This window comes from Mobula birostris, chromosome 5 (assembly GCF_030028105.1).
Source record: "Mobula birostris isolate sMobBir1 chromosome 5, sMobBir1.hap1, whole genome shotgun sequence".
Lineage (NCBI taxonomy): Eukaryota > Metazoa > Chordata > Chondrichthyes > Myliobatiformes > Myliobatidae > Mobula > Mobula birostris.
Genome location: NC_092374.1, coordinates 56,807,822 through 56,832,753, shown reverse-complemented (window position 1 = coordinate 56,832,753; position 24,932 = coordinate 56,807,822). Strand labels below are relative to the sequence as shown.

The following is a 24,932-nucleotide window of genomic DNA, read 5'->3' as shown; positions in this document are numbered from 1 at the left end:
CTGAATATTTGGAGCACACTATGTTGACGCTGAAAATGTGTAGTGACACTTGTGGCCTGCTGTCAGCACATCCTTGAATGTGCTGGTTGCTAACACAAATGACACATTTCACTCTATTTTGATGTGATCTGAATCCGCTGTTACAGTCTATAGATCAGTTCATAGTAAATATCCCCCGTGTTACAGTGCCCATAGTACTGAGGTTTATGTACCACCAACTACAGTTGTTACACTCGATGCATTCAATGCTGACTGAGCAAGCATTTCCCCCAGTTAACTGCAGGGAAGGCATTGGCCCTCAGGCCCTTTTCAGTGGAAGTAAAATATTCCATGAATATTATTTTGAAAACGAGCCTGGGATTTCTCTCCATTGTCCCAGGGCCAATGGCTAACTAGTAGTCAATATAATTCAAGCAGATTACCTGTTTATTATCAATTTGAGAGACGTTGCTGTATGAACATTGGCTGCCATATTGCAAGAAAGACTAAGGACTACTTGCTGTGAAGCTATTAAATATGAAACTCCTGTGAAAGATGATTAGAAGCATGATACTTCTCCCCTCTTGCTTTCTCCTCCTCCTTGTCTGCTCCCTCCACTCATCTCTTTCCATTGCTTTCTTTTGCTCATTTCTCTCCCTTCTTGGCAGCAGGTCTAAGCTGAACTAGATCTTTTTGCAGTTTTGGCATCCTGTGCAATTTGTTGTTTTAAACAGACAAGAGGGATGCACTGCATTGTTCATTGGTGTGTCAGTCTGCTGCCAAAGTGGAACTGTGTGGAACACAAGTTATGTCCCTTTAAGTCTACAAGGTGCAATTACTGTGCCTTCCTGCTTCAGTTAGAGCTAATTGTTCTTGGCAGATAATCAGGTCAGTTTGAGGTCAGGCTGACGTTCTTTACATATATATTTTTGAAGCTTGCAGATAATTGGAAACAAGTACTTTATGTTGTTGGGAGAGGGGTTTACTCTCAGGTTAGAAATGATGTCACTTTTTTAATGTTTGACTTTAAAAAGACACTTAACTTGAAACTTGAAATGCTGTGGCACAGCTCAATTGTGTAAATATGTTGAAGAAACTGATTTCCAATGTAGTAAAATTCGTCCGTAGAATTTGCAGATGCAAAATTGTTATTTTGTCAACCAGTGCAATCAGTCAACTCAGAATGCAGTCATTCTCCTTTGTACAACTTGTTGTGTGCCCCTTGCTCTAACCTGGAGAGGTCTTCCCTTAGCAGTGCATCAGTGGACCTGCACAGCAGTCAACTCGAGGGCAACCAGTAAAGTGCAGGAGTACAAAATCACGCAATTTAATTGGTCATTAAGTGTCAGATGCCTTCACACTTGTGTGACTCTCTGCCTCATAGTCTTTGATATGAGATAACTCCTCAAGTAGAGACTGAATGGTAACTATCTAGATTATTTTGGTCCCTGGAAAAGGGTTAATGTTTCCATGGTATATGGTATATCATTACTTTGGGTACGAGTAGTTCTTTGCACGTTCGTGGTACGGGTGGGTGGGGGTTATTGTGATTTAGCAATTGTTACTGTGGGGGGAGTAAAAAAAAACACTTTCCTTTAAACCTTTCTGATCCATGTCCTTGTCCAGGTGACGTCTCTGTGTTGTTATTGTACCTGCTTCTACCATTTCCGCTACAGCTTGTTCATATACCCACTATCTTCTGTTTGGAGGAAGTTGCCCCTCAGGTCCCTTTTCAGTCATTCCCCTCTCAATTTAAACCTACGCCCTCTAGTTTTTGATTCCTTTTCCCTAGGAAAAAGTACAATGTGTATTCACCCTAGCTATGCCCCTCACAATTTTATACACCCTACAAGGTCACGCCTCAGCCTCCTGTGCCCTAAGCAATAAAGTCCTAGCGTGCCCAACCTCTCCCCAGCACCCAGGCACTAGAGAACTGGCAATCATAAATCTTCTTTGCACTCTTTCCAGATTAATAATGTCTTGTTTATTACAAGGTAATAGGGAATCTTGCAAACACTGGGAGATTATAGAAGCTCACTGTTTTTTCACAGGCTTCCCAGAGAAAGGTTGCAAACAGCTTCACTGAATCATCAACAACAACTTCTAGGAATTCTCTATTAAATTGTGTGGAAATCCCAAAGTTTCTGCTAATCTCACGGTAGTGGTAACCTACCCATTGTTACTGCTGGGAAACCAGGGCCAACTTGTGACATGGTTATAGGGGACTGGCCATTTGTGGGTGCACTTCATCATTCCAAGCCAGGAAAGCGGCACTTAAACAAGTTACTTGTGGTGGGCTTATGTGTGTTGTGCATTAGGACTGTCTTTGTACAAACTCATGCCCTCTAGAGCTTTTCCTTTGCTCATTGGGCCTTCTGTAGAATGAGCAGAGGAACAATAGTACTCATGCATTGCGGTGGCGGAGATTGGCCTGGCCTATAGAGATGGAGAGGAGGGTTGGAGTTTAAGTGATGGGTAATGGAAGGGGAGTAGGGGAAGAGGCTTGAAAGAAGTTTCTCGTCAAAACTTGAGTGCATGAGTATTGGTGAAGTTGGTGGGGGGGGGGGGTCACAATTGGAATGGCAGGGCTGAATTAGATTGAGCAGGATAAGGTGAAAAGGGAGCCCAAAGAAATGCTTAAAATAATTTAATGGAGGTATATAGAAACCCCTTATGGAATTCCTTTGTCACCTTTCACAGTGCAAACACACACCAATAAATATAAAATCATGGGGGTGTGGTTGAGGAGGATGGCTTGACACCTTTTTCCAATGGTAGGGGGGTCTAAAACCATTTACTGTGTGAGAAGAAAGCTTTAAAAGAGACCTGAGGGGTAAGTTTTTCCACACAGTGAGGTAGGCATTTGGAATAGACTGCCTGAGGAAGCAGGTAAAATTACAGGATCTGAAAGACGTCTAGGCAAATGCATGGGTCGGAAAGGTTTAATAGGATATGGGACCAACTTGGATAGGCGTGTTAGTCAGTGTGGATGAGTTGGGCTGACCAGTCTGTCTCTGTGCTGGGTATAACCATGAGCTTGTGTGCAAATGGCGCACCAAATGGCCATGCATGTCTTCAGCCTAGATGCCTGCAGATCTTGCTGAAGCAACTCCATTATTCATTATGAATGTTCAGTGTCCTTATACATAAAGTGGCATACCAAACTGTTTGCCTCTGCATGCTGTAATCACTGGAATTAATTTAACCTTGTTGCTGTGTAGTAAGAATCCACTTTCTATTTTCCAAAGATATTCCATCATGTAACACATGTTACATGGCACAATATACTTTCTCAATCTACATGCCTTGCTGTTCTAGAAGATTACTTGCTGATGAGGAATGTTTTGAAGTTGAAATGGTAAATAGAAGCAACCAATGGAGCTCAATAGCTGTGGTTGTCCTTCAGAGCAGATCGACCCAAGGAGATTGGTTGGGGGCATTCAAAATTACTAAAGCCTTCCATCAAGTTTATAAAGCAAAATCATGCTATTGGAAGGAGTGTGATTAGGACGATGTGGGTTATGGATTATTAGCCAAAGAATGAAGACGAGAAGAAGCAAATTGTTTTTAAGCACTGAAGTTCAGAGTTAGGACCTCATCAGCTGAATGAGTGGCAAACGGTGGTGCTAAATTTACACTCCACCATGCAATGGGCCAGAATTAAGAGCACCAATATTGTTGATTATGTATCTTGAAAGATCTTCAATTGTTCCTCCCCGGAACACTGGACACTGATTTAATCCATCTGTTGCAATGATATTTACGTGCCTTTCCACCCTGGTTTCAGTTTCTAATCCATTGCTGCTCTGGTTGCTTATTTCAGGTCCCTCAAATTGAAAGGCATTCAAAGTAATGGAGGCCCTGCAATGCGATGGATGCGATTACCGGGCAGAAACCTATGATGATCTAAAAGCTCATATCCAGGATGTTCATACTGTCTTTTTACCTCATGTGGAAGCTTCTGAGGAAGATATTGGTCAACCCAGATCTGTTACACCAACCCAAGATTCCGAAACAGATGTTAACAGCCTTCCCACTGTGAAGACTGAACTTGGTTCTCCAGTGGAAGCATCTGGTGAGTTTGGCTTCCCCATTACATTGGAAGCATGGGCACGCGTCATGTAAACAGAAACTCCTGCTGATGCAATTTCATTGCTTTGTTGATTCACTTCATTGCCATGATTCCACTAGGTGACTTGCATTGGCAGGCTTCAGGGTTTGTAGAATATGGCTGGCTTCTTCCAGTTGGCTTTGAGATTTCTCCCTCTTCCAATTGCATTTTTCTCAGCTTTATATTTGGCTGGCGATCTTTGGCGAGCAGGCTGGAAATCCTGCATGCTTTCCTGGGTTCATCATATTGTGAAGCATTACTGACTTGAATTTCTCTTCATTCAAATATCAAATGAAGCCCCATACAAGGGTTAAGAATAAATTGTGTCAATACATTTATCATGCCCTTTATCAGTCTTGTCTAATAACCAAGGTCCTTTAGCACACATTGTTTGTTGAACAGACCCTTAGTAATTTTGTGTTACATGTGAAAGAAAGGGCTGTCACATTGAAGAGTTTGATGTTATGATTGCTCTTTGAGCAGAGACCATCATTCTTGAATAAAAGAGCCAGTTTCATCTCTAAAATGCTGATAAAGCTTGCAGTCCAGTGTACTTAGCTGCCTTCTATTAATGAATTAGAATGGAAGAAGGTATTTGATCTTTTGTGGCCTGGACAGCATCTAATTACTTGTGCAATAAGAAAGGTTTTTGGCATAGGTGACTGTAAGCTATTTAACAAAATGAGTTGATGTAGTAAGTCACACCATCCCTTGCATTATCTTTTGTGACATTCTTTTTCCCATGTGATTTACCTAAATACACAAGTTAGACTCCAGCAGAGCATCAGATGGTGTGTGGTAGAATTCCTCCCTTTCAATTAGAAAGATTTTTTTTATAGTTAATTAATTATGAGGCATAAGAGCTGCCAGTGAGCCATAGCTCAAATACAAAAACTACCCTGCCTAGCTAACAAGGGGCATGGGATGAAATTGCAGGAGCTTTATGTTACTAGCTAATTGCACACACTCACCACTAAAAGGGGAAGAGTCCAAGTGGAGCAATCCATGTTCCAAACCTACTCTGCTAACGTTCTCCGCTACATTAACGGCTGCATTCATGCAGAGCTCATCAATCTTATCAGTTTGGCCACTAGCTTCACCCTGCCCTTAAAATCACATGGTTCATCGCCAACACCTCTCTCCCCAGCCTCCCTGACTCCATCTCAAGTGACAGATTATCTACCAACATATTTACAAACCTGCTGACTCCCACAGTTACTCTGACTGAACCTCTTCCCACCCTAGGCTCCAAGGATGCTGCTCCCTTCTTTCAGTTCCTCCGTCTCTGCACCATCTGTCCTCACAATGAGGCTGTCCATTCTAGGATATCCGAGATGTGCTCTTTTTTTTCAGAAAATATGGTTTCCCCTCCACTGTTATCAATGCAGCCTTCACCTGCATCTCCTTAATTTCCTGCACAACATCCCTCATCAGGTTCTGGTGTTTATTTCCTGAAGTGGTCAATGACTTAAAGTTCTAGAAGTAATGTGGAACAAATTTGCTATTGGTCTGTGCCAAATTTTACATTGCACACAAAATCAAAGCTGCCCTGTTTCAGTAAGCATTATCTGCATTTAAGTAGACTCCTGTAGTGAGGGGAAAAGGAGTAATGGCAGTTCAGGGACTTCCCTCCACATTAATTTTATCTTTAAATTTTTTGCCCATGGGGATCTTGGCTTCTTAAACTACAACTAATGGCTAACACAAGAGGGCACAGTTTTAAGGTGCTTGGAAGTAGGTACAGAGGGGATGTCGGGTGAGTTTTTTATGCAGAGAGTGGTGAGTGCGTAGAATTGGCTGCTGGCGATTGTCATGGAAGCGGATACAATAGGGTCTTTTAAGAGACTCTTGGATAGGTACATGCAGCGTAGAAAAATAGAGGACTGTGGATAACCCTAGGTCATTTCGAAAGTAAGTACATGTCCGGCACAGCATTGTGGGCGGAAGGGTCTGTATTGTGCTGTAGGCTTTCTATGTTTCTAACTGTATAACATAACTGGAAAGAATTGGTGTGATGCTCAAAGAGCACCACAGCACAGAAACAGGTTCTTTGACCATTCAAGTCTGTGCCAAACTATTCTACTAGTCTCATTGACATGCATCTGGGCCGTAGCCCTCCATATCCCTCCCAGTCATGTACTTATCAATTTTTTTTTAATACTGAAATCAAACCCACATCTACCACTTCCACTGGCAACTATTTTCACCCTCTCACTACCCTTTGAGTGAAGAAGATCCCTTAAATATTTCATCTTTCATCCTTAACCTATATATTCCAGTTCTAGTCTAACCCGACCTCAGTAGAAAAACGTCTGCTTGCTTTTACCTATCCATACCTGTCATTATTTTGTATACCTCTATCAAATCTCTCTCGTTCTTTTATGCTGTAGGGCACAATGTGCAGTGCCTAAAAGGGCAGTAGGAACAGTGTCAATAGGAGCTTACAAAATGGAATTGGATAAACACTTTGGGCGGAGGGGAAATGGGCAGGGATCCGAGGGAAAGTGGGACTACTTGGAGAACTCTTCAGAGTCAGGGCAGTATCGGGGCCAAATGTCCTTTTTTTTGGTCAAAGCGGTCACGTGGTACATGGTTACTAAAGTACAGAACCAAATTTTTCTGATATGAAATAATGAAAATTAGGTTATTGTTCTGATTTATGTTGCAGTATGAAAGGTGTTGTAACACTTCCTTTTTTCTTTTTAAAAGCACAAAATTCCTTCCAACCTGGCTCATCCAATTTCATCAACAACAGCTCTGTTCTGTATGGCCATCATGTTAACCAGCATCCGAAGCCAGCCAATAAGTTTTTCCAGTGCAAGTACTGCGTCCGCTATTTCCGATCCAGGAGCCTTCTCAACGAGCACACCAGGAAGATTCATGGTCAGGTTGAAGGGGCATTGTTTGGGGGCGAGCCCTCGGACATGGCTCCACCCCCGTCACCGTCCAACTTCAACATCCTCCTGCATGAGGGCTTTGGCAAGGTCTTTGCCTGTCGCTACTGTACCTACAAGAGTCCCCGGCGGGCCCGCATCATCAAACACCAGAAGCTGTGCCACAGGTCGTCTTTGAAGGGGCAGGAGACTCTGGGTGACGTGACAGTGGATGCAGTGGAGCGCAGCATCCTGGAGGCGCAGGTGAAGCCACTGACCAAGTCGAGGGGCAGCTTCTGCTGCGAGTGGTGCGGCTACCACACCTCCAGGAGGGAGCGTTGGTGCGACCACCTGATGAAGAAGCATCGCAACCTCTTGGCTCAGGGGCTGGTCAAGATCATTTCCTCACTGAGGCAGCAGCAGTCTGGATCGAGCCCCAGTCAGACTCAGACAAAGTCACAGGAGATGGAGAAGACGTCTCCGAACTCGAATTACCTTCCCTTAAAGGCAGCAGGGAGGGAAATGTCCTCTGCTCAGTACCCATCTCTGCAAGGCTCGATGGAAGGATCCCCCTCAAAGCAGGGTCCAGCAGTGGTCCCCAGGTTTGCTCCCATCAAGATCAAGTTCCCCTTCCAGAAGACAAAGGGCAAGGCCACACCCGATCCCGAGGAGGCCGCCATGACTGGCAGGTCTTCCTTTGGGATGGCCGAAATGAACGTGGCCAATTCAGCCTTGGAAACCAGCAGCCTGCTGAGTGACGAGCGGAGCACCTCAGATGAGGAGGAGCAGCCAGACGTGGACGAGATGGACTCGCTGGCGTCCCAGAGCTCGGAGGGCTCAGGGAAGAAGTTGCTGTCGGTTGGCAACACTAAGCTGCTGGAAACCAAGGGGATCCCCTTCCGGAAGTACATGAACCGGTTCCAGTGCCCCTTCTGCTCCTTTCTCACCATGCATCGCCGCAGCATCTCACGCCACATCGAGAACATCCATCTATCCGGCCGCACCATCGTACACAAGTGCAACCTTTGCAGTTTCACCTGCACCACTGCCCAGAAGTTGGTGGCTCACAAGCAGTCCCACTCCTCAGAGTGGGAAACGGTGAGCTCTGCCAACAGCAGCATTGCACCCCTGAACGACAGCTTAGTGAGCGTGGATGTGAATCAGAACCAGACCGTCAATGGGGAGAAACCAGTGTTGATGGGTGAGTCAAAGCAACAGTATCCTTATAAATGTACGATGTGCAGCTACTCCACAGTGACTCTGAAAGGCCTCCGGGTGCACCAGCAACACAAGCACTCGTTCTGTGACAATGCATTGCTGGCAGCCAGCGAGGACGGGAGCGATACGCTGCAGGACACTGGATCGCAATTCGAAGCTCTTCCATCTCCAGGTATTGTGAAAACACAGACCTCCATCCTTGGATCAACGTCAAAGAATTCCTTCCTCTTCAAGAAGGGAAAGCGGCTGGTGTCGGACAGCCCGCTTGACCTCTCCCCGGCCAAGAAGCGGACCCGGATAGACGAGATAGCAAACAACCTGCAGAGCAAGATCAGTCAGGCCAACCAGCAAGCCAACGAGGTGGAATCTGTGATTGCCATGGAGGATGCAGAGGAAGAGTGCGAGGGAGAAGAGGAGGAAGAGGAGGACGATGATGATGAAGAAGAAGAAGAGGACGACGTGGAATTGGATGCAGATGGAGAGCTGGATGAAGAGGAAGGAAAGGTGGACCATCTAATGGACATGCAGAACTACAGCTATAGTGGCCACCAGATGTGGGTCGAAGGAACTGATGGGATACATAAGGAGGATGGCTATGGGCCAGTAGACCAAGATTATCCTGTTAGCAACAGTGCTGAGATTGAATTAACCCTTTCGGATGACGAGGACTTCTACAGCACCTCAAACAGAGTGGGACACTGTGATGGCGCGTCCCGTAAGCAGGGTGGGGGTGCCGCTTATAAAAAGAGCAACTCAGAGAACCGGGACACCTTCCAGGAAAGCTCGGAGGCCGGTGAAGATTCAGGGAAGACTTACTACTGCAAACACTGCAACTTCAGCAACAAAGTAGCCCGCAGTGTTAGCACTCATTACCAGCGAATGCATCCCTATATTAAGTACAGCTTCAGGTACATAGAGGATCCAACGGATCACAGTGCAGTCTACAGATGCCTTGAGTGTTTTGTGGAATATGCAGAGTTTGAGGACTTGAGGCAGCATTATGCTCAGTTTCATCCTGAGGCCCAGAACATTCTGAATTTCCACCAAGCCAACTTGATTTACAGGTGTCGCTTCTGCTCGTACACCAGCCCCAATGTCCGCAGCCTCATGCCTCACTACCAAAGGATGCATCCCACGGTGAAGATCAACAACTCCATGATCTTCTCCAGCTATGTGGTCCAGCAAACAGGTGACACCAACGCTGAGTCCCAAACCCTCCGAGAGATCCTCAACTCGGGTGTGAAGAACATCGGGGCCTCCTCTGCCTCAAACCATGCAGCTTCCTCCAGCCCCACCAACGCAAACTCGCCCAAGGGCATGAGCCCTCAGCAGGGCGAGTCCTCGATGATCAGTGCCGTGGTGTACAACTGCGACGTCTGCTCCTTTTCGAGCCCCAACATGCATTCGGTGCTGGTCCACTACCAGCGGAAGCACCCAGAGGAGAAGGCATCCTATTTCAGGATTCAGAAAACCATGCGTGTTGTGTCTGTCCAGAATCCGGCCCTCAATGCTCACAAGGCCACCGAGGCAAGCTCTGTGATTCCGGCGAACAATACCCCGATGGCTCCTCAGCCGGCTGAATTTGAACAGCTGTACTACTGCAAACACTGTGTCTACAGTAACCGCTCCGTTGTTGGAGTGCTCGTCCACTATCAGAAAAGGCACCCCGAGGTCAAGGTGACAGCCAAGTATATCAAGCAGGCGCCCCCGACTCCCGCTCTGAAGAAGACCATGGAGGAGCTTCAGATCACGCCTGCCAGGCCCATCATGAGCCAGCCCCTGAGCCAGGTCGGCAAGAAAAGCTTTGAGGTGGGCGGCCAGCAGCGGGTAATCGACAAGGGCGAGGGCGAGATGATGTTCTTCTGCCAGCACTGCAACTATGGCAACCGGACCGTCAAGGGGGTGGTCATCCACTACCGGAAGAAGCACCGCGACATCAAAGCCACGGCGGAGCTGGTGCGGCAGCACACGGCAGCCGTGAGGAGTCAACGGGAGAGGGCCACCAACAACCAGGGCAGCTCCTGCACCCTGCTGCCTGGCGTCCAGCAGGAGACCGAGGCCGAGCAGCTGCGCTTCTTCAAGTGCCGCCACTGCTCCTACACTGCGCACTACCTCTATGCCGTGCGGAAGCACTTGAAGAAGCAGCACCCGAGCGTGAAGGCCACCGTCACCACCATCCTACGCTGGGCGTACCAGGATGGAGTGGTGACCGCTGGCTACCACTGCGAGTGGTGTATATATTCCCATCAGGAGCCCAGCGGGTTACTAATACACTACCAGAAAAGGCACCCTGAGCACCCTGTAGACTACACCTACATCTCCAGTAAGTTGTGGGCAGGGCCCGACCCTTCCGCCAACCCTTCGCAGATCGCCCTGATCGACCTCAAACACTACAAGTGCAGAGACTGCGAGTTCGAGGCTGCCTCTATCTGGGACATTACAAACCACTATCAGGCCTTGCACCCTTGGGCAGTCAGTGGTGATGAATCGGTGCTGCTGGACATCATTCTGGGGAAGGACACCTTGGAGCAGAACAACCCAACGGCTCATGACTACGCCGCCCTTGATTGCCTCAATGCTCCCGAGTCTGGATCACTGGAAGACGAGTTGCCTGCCAAGGACGCCATCCCTTCCTTGCTAAAGGATGTCCCTGCCAATTCGAGTTCCAGTGGGTCACAGTACCAGTGCAAGGTTTGCAAATCAGAGTACAACAACTTGCATGGGCTCCTGACCCACTATGGGAAGAAGCACCCAGGTGTGAAAGTCAAGGCGGCTGAGTTTGCACTGGAGAAGGACGAGAAGCCCAGCACGCTGTACAAGTGCAGGCACTGCCCGTACGTAAACACCCGCATTCACGGTGTCCTGACCCACTACCAGAAACGGCACCCTTCCATTAAAGTCACCGCCGACGACTTCATGAACGAGGCCGAGAAGCTCCCGGACGGCCAGAGCAATGATTTGGAAGAAATGACCAAAGTCCCGAAGCAGGGCTTTGGTGCTTACAGGTGCAAGCTATGTCCTTACGCACACGGCTCTCTGGAGAAGTTGAAAGTGCACTACGAGAAGTACCACCGGCAGCCGGCTATCGATATGTTCACTGAGTCTGCTGCCGAAGTAATGGAATCCAAGGAGCCAAATACTTCCGAGGATTATAAAGATGATGCCAAATCCATCACCGAGGTAAAATCAAGCTCCCCTTCTCCTACACCCCACTCCTTTTTAAGTGGTTGTTCGGAGCTCAGTACATTATTTAAATGCCAACTCTGCAAATATTTCTGCTCCTCCAGAAAGGGTATTGCCAGACACTACCGGAATAAACACAACAACGTCCGAGCCCAACCAGAGGGCAAGAACAACATCTTCCGCTGTGCCTTGTGTGCATACACTCACCCGCTCCGCAAAGGGCTGGCAGCTCACTACCAAAAGCGCCACGACATTGATTCCTATTACACCCACTGCCTGGCCGCTTCCAAAACCATGATTAACAAGAAGCCAGAGAAGCTCATTCTGCCCATCGAGACCAAACCCGAGTCACCTCCCCTGAGTGAAGAGCTCCGGAGAGCGGTGGAAAAGAAGAAATGTTCACTGTGCTCATTCCAGACCTACACAAAGAAGGGTCTTGTGTCTCATTACATGAAGCGGCACCCAGGGGTCTACCCCAGGAAGCAATACGTGAGCAAATATAACGGATACTTCACGGTCGTATATTCTGATGACAAAGGGGGTGAGGTTAAGAACGAAGCCAGCGGTGTAGAGGCAGCTGCAGTGACTGAAGGGAAACCCAAGGGATGTCTCCCCTTCAAGTGTGTAAAGTGCTTCCAGCTCTCTTTCAACACAGCAGAGCTGCTTTCTTTGCATTACCTCGACCACCACAGCCGAGATTTGAAGCTGGATTTCACGTTGCTACCCGGGAGTACCCGGTCTCACAGTCCCACCTACGAGTGCAACCATTGCAACGAAAAGATCCTCAGCACGCTGGAGCTCAGCGCCCACCTCACCCGTCACAACGAGCACTTCAGCAGGCGGGCAAGACTGCACAGAGAAAAGATGGGGCCTGAGGGTGAAGCTCAGCTCAAGCATGAAGCTCCGCCTCAGGAGTCGTGGATGGAAGGGGAGCCACAGCCCGAGGTCGAAGTTCAGCCGGTGGAGGAGCAGAAAGCTGAGGACAAAGCTCAGCCGGATGGAGAGCCACACCCGCAGGCAAAGACACCTGAGGGGGAGGAAGGGAACCTGAAGGAGGAGAACCTTAATGAAGAAAATCTGATAGATGACAACCAGAACAAGGAGGAGAATCTGAAAGAAGAGAGACCAGAATCTACAGAATCGGAAGACAGCAATAAAAAACAGGTATGTAAGATATGGATCTATCACCTGCTCTGTCCAATGCTGAATAGCAAAGGTACCCTTCGTATAAATAGATTCGGATGTCTGTTTCATTTCATATTTAAAAGAAACAGAGCGCACTGAGTAAGTTCAGGAGGAGACCCACAGAGCCTCCTCGAGTCTGACATCCTTCCCCAAATGTCGTGGCCCATCCTCAGCCCTGCTTTCCTTCCTGATTTGTGAGTCCCTAGATTACGAAAAATCTTTTGGTATTTGTCATGAATGACCTCAATGTCTGAGCATTTGGGGTAGAGAACTGCACTGATTCCAAAACTTATGATCCATCCGCAGTGTAAGAGGCAGGTTCCTTGTTCCGAGACATTCTACTTTGTTCTTTGCAACCCGAGGATCTTATGCCCCTTCAAGCCTGTTAGGTATTTAAATATATTTCATTAAAATAATATCTGCTTTTTTTCTCCATTAAAGGCTTATACATATAGCCTTTGTTTCCCCACATGACAATCATTTTGTTCTTGGAACCAGTCAGCAGACCTTCTGTTGCACCCCTGTAACCAAGCACGTCTTCCATTAGGGATAGGGCTACCTACTGCCATTGTGAACTGTCATTGTTTTACACAGCGACGACAATACAACAACTTGTGTATTCTGTCCCCTTTGTAATAAAGGGTAACATATGTTTGCTTTCTGATAAATTGCATCTACTTTGTATGATTTGTTCAGGATAAATATAACTTCCAATAGTAGTAACCCCCCAGTCTCTTGGCTTTGTAAAAAGTACTCTACTCTCCCTATTTTTTGCCTAATAAGATGACTTAACTATACCCTTAGCTTGTTTTTCACCTGCTGAAAAGATCCATCCATTGCAGCATTCATTATACATTTCCTCGCTGCTTACCGTCTACCTTCCTTTGTATTGTCAGCAGACTTGGTGTATGTTACGCTCTGTCTCCTCATCTCATCGTAATAATGCAAATTGCAAATGGTTGAGAGCCATGTACTGATCTTTGCACTTTGCTGTCTACCTGACTGCCAACCTCAAGTGACTGTTCATTCCCTCTCCTTATTCTGAGTCATAAAATCATAGATTTGCACTGCATGGAAACAGGCCATTTGGGCCAAATATGTCATGCTGACTAATGACTCCAGTAGCCCACCCTTTCCATAGCTCCCTAATAACTTAGCACTTCAAGTGTTCATCTGGATACTTCAAAATGCTGTCAGCAACCCAGATTCAATCATTTTTCTGGCAGTGCATTTCAGGCACTTGCCACTCTCTGAGTGAAGGCAATCTTCCTTGGGTCTTCTCTGAATCTAACCCCCCTCCACCTTAAAACTGTGCCCTCATATTCTATCTGTCAGGTTTCCTGCCATTTCCCCAGCCCATGCCCCTTACAGCCCCCTCTTAATCTCCCCTGCCCTAGGGAGAAAACACTAGCTTCTCCAGTGTCGCCTCATACCTGAGTGTGTTCGTTCCCTGTTTTTGTTCTGTGTCCCGTTAAGCAATCCATAATCTATGCTTCTCCTCACACCCTTGCTTACCTGACCTGAATGTGGAGGTAGAACCTGCTTTCTTGGTCTGAAGTGCCTTTTGAGGTCTCAGATCTTGCACCAGTTATGAGGTGATGCAGAATGTGAGGGACAAGTTCCCCACGTAAGACTGGGGCATCCCAGAGAGACGATTCTGCTGCTGGAAGCCCCATTTCCCCATCCACTCCTGAATCCGGCAATCTGAACTCAACACGTGTATTCTATCAGAATCATTGACCTTTAACTGTTGCCTTTGGTACCTGCTTTTCAAAGATTCAGCCCATTATGTGACCCCACCCAGATGAGCCCTAATATTCTATAGTAAACTCTTCGTGGTATTTAATAATTTTCAAAATTCTGATTTTAACTATGTTGAAAGTTCCCCTATCTACTTTGCTAGTTGAAACCTTGAAGTCCCTGGCATTTATTAAACTGGTAATTGGTCACATGTACCAAGACATAGTGAAGAACTTTGTTTTTCATTCTATCCGTACAGATCTTCTCAGAATGTAAGTACATTGAGGTTGTACAAAGGGAAGGACAATAAAATAATACAGAGTATAGTGTTACAAGGGATGAGCAACAAGATGCAGGAGCCGTGACAAAGTTGACTGAGAAATCAAACATGATTTCCGATTCACAAATCATATGTTGACTCCAGCCAGTCGAAATATTGGGGCAGTCCTTCTATCCCAGTGCCAGCACTAATTCTGGAAGTTGTCTGTGTTACCCTGTGGATGATCTGGATTTCAGCATTGCTGTGGGTGTAAGTTGGCACTGGTGTCTTCTGCCTTGGCACCTACCCAAGCTACTAGAGGCCCCAACAGTGCTCTAGTGGGGTTTTTCAGTTCTGAAGGTTGGAAAGTGTACTTGCCAAGCTTGTGCTCGATGAAGCTGATTCAAGTATAGTAGAGTGTTTATTTGAACAAATAAGTGAAATTAGCTGAAAGGAGAGAATTGTTATTTTATTACATTAATGATTTGAGTTAACTTTGAGTGTGAATATGTTTCATTGAACATTTAAAATGTAAAATGTTAGTGTTTTTAATTATATTGCTTCTAATGTGTCCTAGGTGCTATCGAACACTTTAATGTCAAATAATTTCACAAATATTTAGTAGGCCTGACCTCATAGCTGGGACAGTCCAGGGTCAGGGCTTCATCAGCTGTCAAAGCTGTTCTGTGAGGCCAGCAAGCTACCTCTTCTAAGATCCTTGGTGTCGTCCTGCTAGACTCCCAGAAGACAGAGAGCATTCCACACCAGCAAGGGGCCAATGATTCTGTGGCAATAAATGATCTGATCCATAGTTGTTCCATGAACTCTTCTTTCCCTGAATCAGTATCTTTACACGATGGGAATCCAAGAAAATGCAGTCTGATGCATCCAAAGTCACTACAGTCTCCTCTTCTAAACCCTCCAGATGACTGTTGTTGTGTTCAGGGAATTTGTTTTTTTAAAATTCTCAATAATTTCTATTTCTTTGTCAGTGCTTGATTCCTTAACTTCACAATGTTTAAAAACATTGTCGGATGTGAAGTTGTACTTAAAACAATTTCATGTAATAACTTTCCTTCTGTAAGCAACCCACTTTTGAAGTTCATTTTTGCATACCTGTGAAAGTGTTTACAATAGTTTGTCTTTCCCAGTTTGTTGTTGGTTTTGTTTTCTCTTTAATCATTTCTTGTTCATCCTTTGGATTCTAAAACCTTAATTATCCTTCTGTCATCTTCCTTGAATCCTAACTTTTATAGATATCCATAGTTGAACTACTTGTTTTTTGTAAATTCTTGAGGAAATGGTCCCTTATTAAATGCTAAATTATTCTGCTAAATACTTGTCATTGCTTATCTATTATTGGTATTTAGAATTTTTCTATGTCTTCCACATTTACATCGATCAACTTGTCTGACATACAAGAACTTGTATTTCAATTTGGTGACACCACTTTTAACCTCAAATGGTTCAGAATGATTCATTTTAATATCAGTGAATGTATAGTATACAACCTGAAATTCTTGCTCTTTGCAAACACCACAAAACAGGAAAAAAACAGAGTGAATGACAGAAACATTAGAACCCCAAAGCCCCCCCCCTCCGCTCAAGCAGCAGCAAAAATAAAGCTCATGAAATTCCATGATCATTGTTCCACAGATCTCACTACCAACTCTCACTGTAGAACACTAATAAGAAACTTTGGTTGTTCAATAAACTTATCTCATAAATTGCCTTCAGTGCACTCCGTGAGTACATCTTGATGCTACCTATCATTAATTTGGCCAGTGTATTTGAAGGCTTAGCTTCTCACAACTACCACATTAGCTTATTGTTCCCCCTCCCCCAAACTTCCTGACTTTCACATTGTCCAGCACCATAACAGCCCATCAAGGATCATAAATCACTCCCCCATGATTTTGTTACATAGGTCATTGGAAACTGATCTATCTAGATTTTACCCAAACATCTTTTCCTGTCCGATCTTTCTCCTGTTTGTTTCCGTCATTGCTGCCACTTCCCACCCTTCTTTTGCAAAAGTCAGATAAATGGTCTTTACAGTTTAATACTTTGAATACATGCAAATATCATGCAATGGAATATGAGAAAGGGAGATTTGCTTGTAAGAGCTAGGATAGTTCAACCTGTAAGTACGTGCACATGTGAGAGACAGAAACCAGCTTCTGCTTTGCGTTTATTTACTCTGACTTTGAATCTTCAAGATCACTTTGAGATAACTAGGATACATATTTGAATTCAAATGTGTTTTCTCCAACAGCCCTGGTCAAGAATTCATTAGAGTACAGTATGTTTACAGGCCCCTTGGCCCAAAGGAGTCAATGTTAACTGTGGTGCCAGCCCATCCAGCCAGCCCTAATTTCCTGTGTCTGGCCCACATCAATCTAAGCCTGAGCCCTCCTCCACGTGTTCTTAAAATGATGCTGTTGTAACAGCCTCAACCACTTCCTCTTACAGCTTGTTCCATATATTCACTACCACCTTTGTGGAACAATATGCCTCTCGGATCCCTTTGAATTCTTTCCCCTCACCTTGAACCTATGCCCCCTAGTTTTGGACTTCCCTTCCCCTGGGGAAAAGACTTATTACATCCACCTATTCCTTATTTCTGTAAGGTTGCCTCGTGTTCTCTGATGTTCCAAAGACTAAAGGTACAGCCTGGCCAATCTTTTCCTACAACCCAGTCCCTCCAATCCTGGCAACACTCATAAAAATTTCTAATGCACTCTCTCCATCTATTTCCTGTAACAGGGTGACCACATCTAAACACAGTACTCAAAGTGTAACTTTGCCAGTGACTTGTATAACTGCAACATAATGTCTCTACTCCTATTCTCAATGCCTTGATGGCCCTTCATTCACTAGCCCATCTGCCTCTGATGCTGCTTGCAATGAACTAGACATTTGTGCCTCTTGCTCACTGTAGCCCAATGCACTCCACTGCCCTGAGTCCAGTGCATTGTATTAAAAGTGTGGATTGCATCTTCCATTGTCCCTTGTCAGTGGGCTATAAACCAGTATACCATCCTTTCCTCTGCGACAGCAAATTGTAAGGACAGTCCCCCTCCGTGGTCTTGGGTACACGAGTCTAGGCTGGTGCTACACTGCAGAGGTCAGTGGGTACCTTCTTGTGACTTGGACCTCAGGTGGACAGAAAAGATCCCATGGCAATATCAAAGAGAAGGGCGTTTGCTGCAAGTGCTGTGTGCACGTGAGTCTCCCACAAGCAGCATTAGGCAAATAACCAGATTAGCGTGTTTACATCATTGCAGGCATATTAATCTAGTCATTTGCCTAGTGCTGTGTGTGGGAGCGTGCTCTGCAGAAAGGGTTTTGCCCTGCTGTGTCAGTGACCATTTCAAAAGTGCTTTGCTGGCTGGTAAATGCTAAGGGATGTGCTAAAAGATTAAAGAAGCTCCAGAAATTGTCTATGTATTTTTCATACACGCAGATTGTCTATCCATAAGATATAACAGAATTAGGCCACTCAGCCCACTAGGCCTGCCCTGCCATTCCATCATGGCTGATTTATTATCCCTCTCAAACCCATTCTCCTGCCTTCTCACTGTAACCTTTGATGCTCTGACTAACCAGGAGCCTACCAACCTCTGCTTTAAATATACTCATGACTTCACTTCCACGGCCTTATGTGGCAGTAAATTGCACCATCCTCTGGCTAAAGAAATTCCTCCTCATCCCTCTTCTAAATGGACGTCCCTCTATTCTGAGGCTGTGTCGTCCAATCCTGTGTCTCCCTCTATAGGAAACACTCTACACCTTTCAATGAGATTCCCCCTCATTCTTCTAAATCTAGTGAGTACAGGCCCAGTGTCGTTCAATGCTCTTCATACTGTATGTTAACTCATTCAATCCAGGAATTATTCTGGTCAACCTCCCCAGATGCTCTCTAATGCCAGCACATCTCTTCTTAGATAAAGGGACACAAAATTCCTCTTAATACTCTCAAATACAGCCTGACTAATGTTTTAAAAAGCCTCAAGCATCACATCCTTGCTCTTGTATTCTAGTCTTCTTGAAATGTATGCTGACATTGCATATGCTTGTCTTATCACTGGCTCATCCTGCAAGTTGACCTTTATGGAATTATGCACAAGGACTACCAAATTTTGCACCCCTGATTTTTGACACTTCCTTACACTGTATTCCATCTGCCATTTTTTTGTCAATTCCCTTAATGTAAGTCCTTCTGCAGACTCCCTACTTCCTCAACACTATCTGCCCTTCCGCTTATCTTTGTATCATCTGTAAACGTGTCCATAAAGCCAACAATTCCATCATCCAAATCATTGACATATAACATGAAAAGAAGTGGTCCCAACAGAGACACCTGCAGAACACCACCAGTCACCAGCAGCCAACCAAAATAGGCCACCTTTATTTTGACTCTGCCTCCTGCCAGTCAGCCAATCTTCTATCCATGCTACTATTTTTCCTGTAATACCATGGGCTCTTGTTTAGCAGCTTTGTGCAGCACCTTGTCAAAGGCCTTCTGAAAATCCAATTAAATAGCATCTACTGACTCTCCCTTATCTATCCTACCTGTTACTTCCTCAAAGAATTCCAATCGATTTGGCAAGAAATGCTGACTTTGGCCTACTTTATCATGTGCATCCAAGTATCCTGAAACCTCATCCTCAATAATGGATTCCAGCATCTTCTCAAACACTGGAGTCAGGCGTACTGATCTATAATTTCCCTTCTTAAAGAGAGCAAAGACATTTGCAATTTTCTGGTCCTCCAGAACCATTCCAGAATCCAGTGATTCTTGAAAGACCATTACTAGTGCCTCCACAGTCTCTTCAGCTACCTCTTTCAGGACCCTGGGATGTAGTCCATCTGGTCCAGCTGACTTATCTACAATATCTTCCAATCCCTCAGCTTCCCAAGCAGCTTTTCCTTGATAATAGTAATGACACTTCCTTCTGCCCTCTGACAGTCTCAAATTTCTGGCATACTGCTAGTGTCATCCACAGTGAAGACCGAAGTAAAATACTAATTTAATTCATCCGCTATTTCTTTGTCCTTCATTGCTATCTCAGATTCATTTTCCAGTGGTCCGATGTCCACTCTTTATTCTTTATATATCTGCAAAATCATTTGGTATCCTCTTGAACATTAGCACCTAGCTGACCTTGATATTTCATTGTTTCTCTCCCTGTATTTTGATTAGTTGTCTTCTGTTGGTTTTTAAAAGCTTCTCAATCATCTAACTTCCAACTAATTTTTGCAAAATTATATGCCCGTCTCTTCTGCTTTTATGCTGTCTTTGACTTCCCCTGTCAGGCACAGTTGCCTCATCCTCCCTACTTCTGTATCGTTAAGATGTATATATCCTGCACCTTCCGCATTGCCGCCAAAAACTCATGCCACTGCTGTTCTGTCATCCCTTTCCAATCAACTTTGGTCAGCAACTCTCTTGTACTTCTGTAATTCCCTTTACTCCACCACAATACTGACACATCTGACTTTAGCTTCTCCTTCTCAAACTGCAGGGTGAATTTCGTCTTATTACAATCACTGTCTCCGAGAGGTTCCTTTACCTTAAACTCCCTAATCAAATCTGTTTCATTATGCAGCACCTAATCCAGAATTGTCTGTCTTCTAGCGTGCTCAACCACAAGCTGCTCTAAAAAAGCCATCTCATAGGCATTTTACTAATTCCCTTTCTTGGGATCCAGCACTGACCTGATTTTCCCAATCTATCTGCATGTTGAAATCCCCTGTGACTATCATAACATTGCCCTACCTTTTCTATTTCCTGTTAAAATTTATCCCTGCCTCAGGACTCAAATTATTGTTTAAAAGCATTTTTCTCCTCTCCCACCTCTCACTGGTTTGATTTATGTTGAACCAAATTCTTGAACTTTATACCCTCTGTGCCTCCATACCCCAATTTGTTCTTCTTGTGACTCCCACCCTCTTCTCAGTTCATTCAGTTTGATGAGGTGCACATTCCTATGAAAAAGGAAGTCCTCTGCCCCTCCCCCTTGCCTTTGTTATTCACCTCTTGATTTAGTTACTTTCTTGATGGCCTCACATGAGCTTTTCAAAGAATGAGCTATTGTTGTACGCCCTGATGAAATCGCCCACATGATAGTTTCTCCTTCCACCATTATAAATTCCTTTGTTGTTACTCTGAATGGACGGAAAGCTACTAATCCATATCCTCTATCCTTCAGACTGTCTCCTAGAACTTTACCATGCTTCCAAAACTTGACACTTTCCCTGTGCTCGTCCCTTTGGATATTGCTGTTTAGAGCACCTTTTTGTGGAAAATACTTTCAGCCTGCTGTGTCTCATTTGTTGCCATAAATTAGCAACGGAGCGGTCTTTAAGAATGCTTCCCCTGATCCAGTTGCTGCATTCAGTCTCCAGGCTGTGCTGACAATCTGACTATTATATATATAGAGAGAGAGAGAGCGAGATCCTGAGGCTGATGCCACTTTTGGTTTGCAGAAGCTATGTTCTCTCCTGGTTTCACATGGGGTTTAGTCTGTCTTTGCACCTGATTTGGCTTGAAATATCCTCAGCCAGATTTACTTCCGCTGCTCTCACTCTGTACACGTGCTTTAGTAACGCTTCCCAAGCATAACTTTCCTGAGAAAAGACTTCAGTTGCCATCTCCTTTGGGCTCTCAGCAGCTGGAGTTCTGGGCCTTTTGCCAGAGCTGTCACTCAGAAGCAAGCCACCCTCTATCTCTTTATATTTTGCAGTTGCTCTCTTTCCTGGTGAAGACCTTAATGATTTTTTTTGACTGAATTTCTCCCCACTCATGACTTCAATAGCCTTCCCTGTATCTCTTCAAGTTTTTATATGTAGAAATCAGAAGAAGCCCAGGTTCAATGCTGATCTACAGTCTAGTTTGTGTGGAATTTACACATTATCCCCGTGACCAAGTGGATTTTCCCCCCAAGTGCTTCAGCTTCCTCCACATCTCAAAAATATGAGTTGGTAGATTAATTAGCCACTGTAAATTGTCTCAAGTATGTAAGTGAGTGGCAGAATCTGGGGGAGGAATTGATGAGAGTAAGGAATGGATTAGAGTCTCAGAGTAGTTAATGCATAGAAACATATCCACCTTTTCAGCTCAGCCATGCTCAGCAAGATGCCTGTCTAAGCTTGCCCCTCTTAACTACATTTGACAAATTATTGTAGCAGTTAGTGTGAATGGGTGATTTGATGTTTGCCTCGGGCTTGGTGGGCTAACGGGCCTGTTTCCATGTTGCTTCTCTCTATGACTATTATTTCATTGCCCCATTGTATGATAGCTTATTTCCTAAAACACACATTGGCTGTGATGTTAAAGCACTGCCTGGTTGTTCTGGACTAATCCCTATGTAAATTGCTTTTCGTAGAACTGTTAAACTGTATTCATTCATAGGTTCTGAGTATCACTGGTCATGCTGGCATTTATTGCCCATCCCTAATTGCTCTTATAAACCCTAGTATGCTGCATCATTTCCCTGGGTAGTTTTTGGGTCAGCTATTTTGCTGAGAGTTTAGAGTCACAGCTGTTCTTGTCCCCTCCTTACTTTTAGATGTCACCTATTGGAGTATAGCAATCTCCTTAAGCAGGGAACTGACTGAAAGTGGGCCAGGCAGCATCTGTGGAGGGAAATGGACGATGGATGTTTTGGGTCAAGAACCTTCATTTGGACTGAAAGATTGAGGGAGAGATGGTCAGTATGAAAAGGTGAAAAGCAGGTGATTACATGTTCCACCTTCTCTCCTATGAGATTCCAATTATCTGTAACTCTGTTGCCTCCACCTATCACCTTCCAACTTCTGTCCTCCTCCTCCTGCCTTTCACCACCTCATCTGGATCCACCGATCACTTACTATTTCTTGCTCCACCCCGTTCCTGACCACAATCCTGACCTTTTTATACTGGCTCTCTCCCTTCTATCTTCCAATGGAGGGTCTTGGATCAGAACACCGACTGTACATTCCCCTCCACAGCTGCTGCCTGACCTTTTGAGTTCATCCAGCATCTGCAGTCTCTTGGGAGTTTCCACTGAAATGTTAGGTCAATGGGTGGAACAGATTCAAAAACAACTTGCTGAAGGTGATGATAAAAAAATTTGAATGATGGCTGTTTACAGGCCCATGGAGAAGAGCTGGGGGATCAATCTCACTGGAAATTCTGTCAAAGAGCTACAACAGTTATGCTAGGCTGAAGAAGAATCAACAGCTGGAAGGAAGCATTGTCTGTGTTTCTCACTGTGTAGATGCTGCCTGACTGGGTATTTCTGGCATTCACTGTTCTTATTTCAGATTTGCAACATCTGTGGGCTTTTTACTTTATAAAAGCCACATAGTGTAGTTATAGGACAGAAGTGTTCCACAATGGTTAACCTTTCTGTAACAGCAAGGGTAAACTTCAGACAGTCTTGTTTAAACATTTGGGTTCAAGGTGAAAATCAGTGGTTGCATTGTGTGGGTCAACATAACTATGGTATCATTAGGAGTCTGGGTCCTGTGTTCCTGAACGCTGAGACAGGTTAATGTACCGTTTGTTTAGAGGTGAAAAAATATTGCGAAAGGAAGCACCCCATTGGAGTAGGGGAATAGTTTACGTACCATTCTCCCATAACTGACATTTAATCTGTGTGGCTTTGGAAAAAGGGGAGCAGTAGAGAGGGATTTACAAGTTGAATTTGATTTTTAAGAGGAAATGATCTTTCACGAACCGAACAAATTTTGGATTCGGAAACTGCTGCCAAAAAAACAGTGGAAGTTTTGTAAAATTTTGGAAGTGCATCTTGTAATATTCTCTGTTCTTTGGCTTGTCGGTGTTTCAGCTACACAATTGATGTGTCAGCTGAGGTTTGGTGAGTATCAGGTTTGTCACCAAGGTCAAAAGCAATGGGCTTGAACACCCAGAGATTTTTAAATTCATGCTGCATTCTTGGCAGATCTGTAACATTGCATGATGTAGCCTTTGAGTTGAGGGTGCCCCGGATGGGGCAGCAAGTAGAGCAGCTGCCTCGCAGTGCTAGACACCTGACTTTTCCAGTAGAGTTTGCACATTCTCACTGCAATAGCATGAGTTTCACTTCGATACTCTGGTTTCCTCCCACATGCCAAAGGCAGTATGGGTCAGTTAATTGGTCACAGGAATTTGCCTCTAGCATGAGAATTATGGGATTAGTTGATCACAATGTAGGGATAATGAGAATGGTTATTGTTGATAGTGTAAATCAGGGGTCCCCAACCTTTTTTGCACTGCAGACCGGTTTAATACTTACAATATTCTTGCGGACCGGCCGACCGGGAGGTGGGGGGGGGATGGTTGCCAAAGGACAAGAGTACCAGTCAAATATGTTGTGTTTACCCAGAGAAAGACTACAATGACCATGAAGCCTTGTGCAGGCACCAGTGCGCATGCGTGAGTACCTGCCCCCTTTTCTCCCCCTGCAAATCATTTTTGGCGACTCCGTTCGGGGGTGGGGGGGGAATTAATCATGACCGGAATATCGGTGATAAGTGCCTAATACACTCAATTTCGTTTCTGAAAGGGTTTATCTAACGAATTTAGTATTAAACACACAGCGCTATTTTCCTCGCATGAATATAGTGATAAGTCAATTATCAGGGGAGCTTGAAGTAAGTGTTGAACGAACTTCCAGCAGAAGTGGTAGAGGCAGGTTCGATATTATCATTTAAAGAAAAATTGGATCGGTATATGGACAGGAAAGGATAGAGAGTTATGGGGTGAGTGCAGGTCGGTGGGACTAGGTGAGAGTAGCATTCGGCACGGACTAGAAGGGCCGAGATGGCCTGTTTCCATGCTGTAATGGTTATATGGTTATATAAGTAAGTCAACAGGAACATCATAACATTTTAAGTAACGTTTGGATATTAAACACACAGCACATATTTCCCTTGTATGAACATATAAAATAATTGCAACACACCAATATTGCTGAATCAGTGGGAGCCCTGGGCTTGTCTCCCTGCAACAAGACAGTGCCATCGAGGGGTGCTGGGAGACAGCGATACTCGAAGGGGGTTCATTATGTCCAGTCTGTTCCGCAATTTAGTTTTCATTGCATTCATTGCAGAAAACTCCGCTTCGCAGAGATATGTTGGAAATGGAAGCAACGTTTTCAGTGCATTCGTGGCTATCTCACGATATTTAGCCTTGACTTTGATCCAGAATGCCGGCAGAGATGTTATGTCAAGCTTACTTTTCGGCCCGCCGTCATTTGCAAGCTCGAGGAGTTGACATGGATGACACATGCGTAATGGCTCAACAATGGGCTTGACAGGGAATGAGGAAAGGTGCAGCTGACTTCTATTGCCAAATCATATCGTTTCCTCGCGGCCCGGTAGCGCATGCTTTGCG

The 24,932-nt window shown here is 44.9% G+C and overlaps 1 protein-coding gene across 6 annotated transcripts in view; it reads left to right on the top strand.

Moving 5' to 3' along the window:
* znf462 (zinc finger protein 462) overlaps positions 1 to 24,932 on the top strand; it is a 123,206-nt gene that overhangs the window by 69,851 nt on the left and 28,423 nt on the right. For all 6 annotated transcript variants that reach the window (XM_072258042.1, XM_072258046.1, XM_072258041.1 and 3 more), the window contains 2 exons: positions 3,803 to 4,054; positions 6,800 to 12,528. In XM_072258042.1, coding sequence (XP_072114143.1) covers positions 3,832 to 4,054; positions 6,800 to 12,528 — 5,952 coding nt within the window. In that variant the 5' untranslated portion in view covers positions 3,803 to 3,831. The remainder of the gene's footprint in view (positions 1 to 3,802; positions 4,055 to 6,799; positions 12,529 to 24,932) is intronic.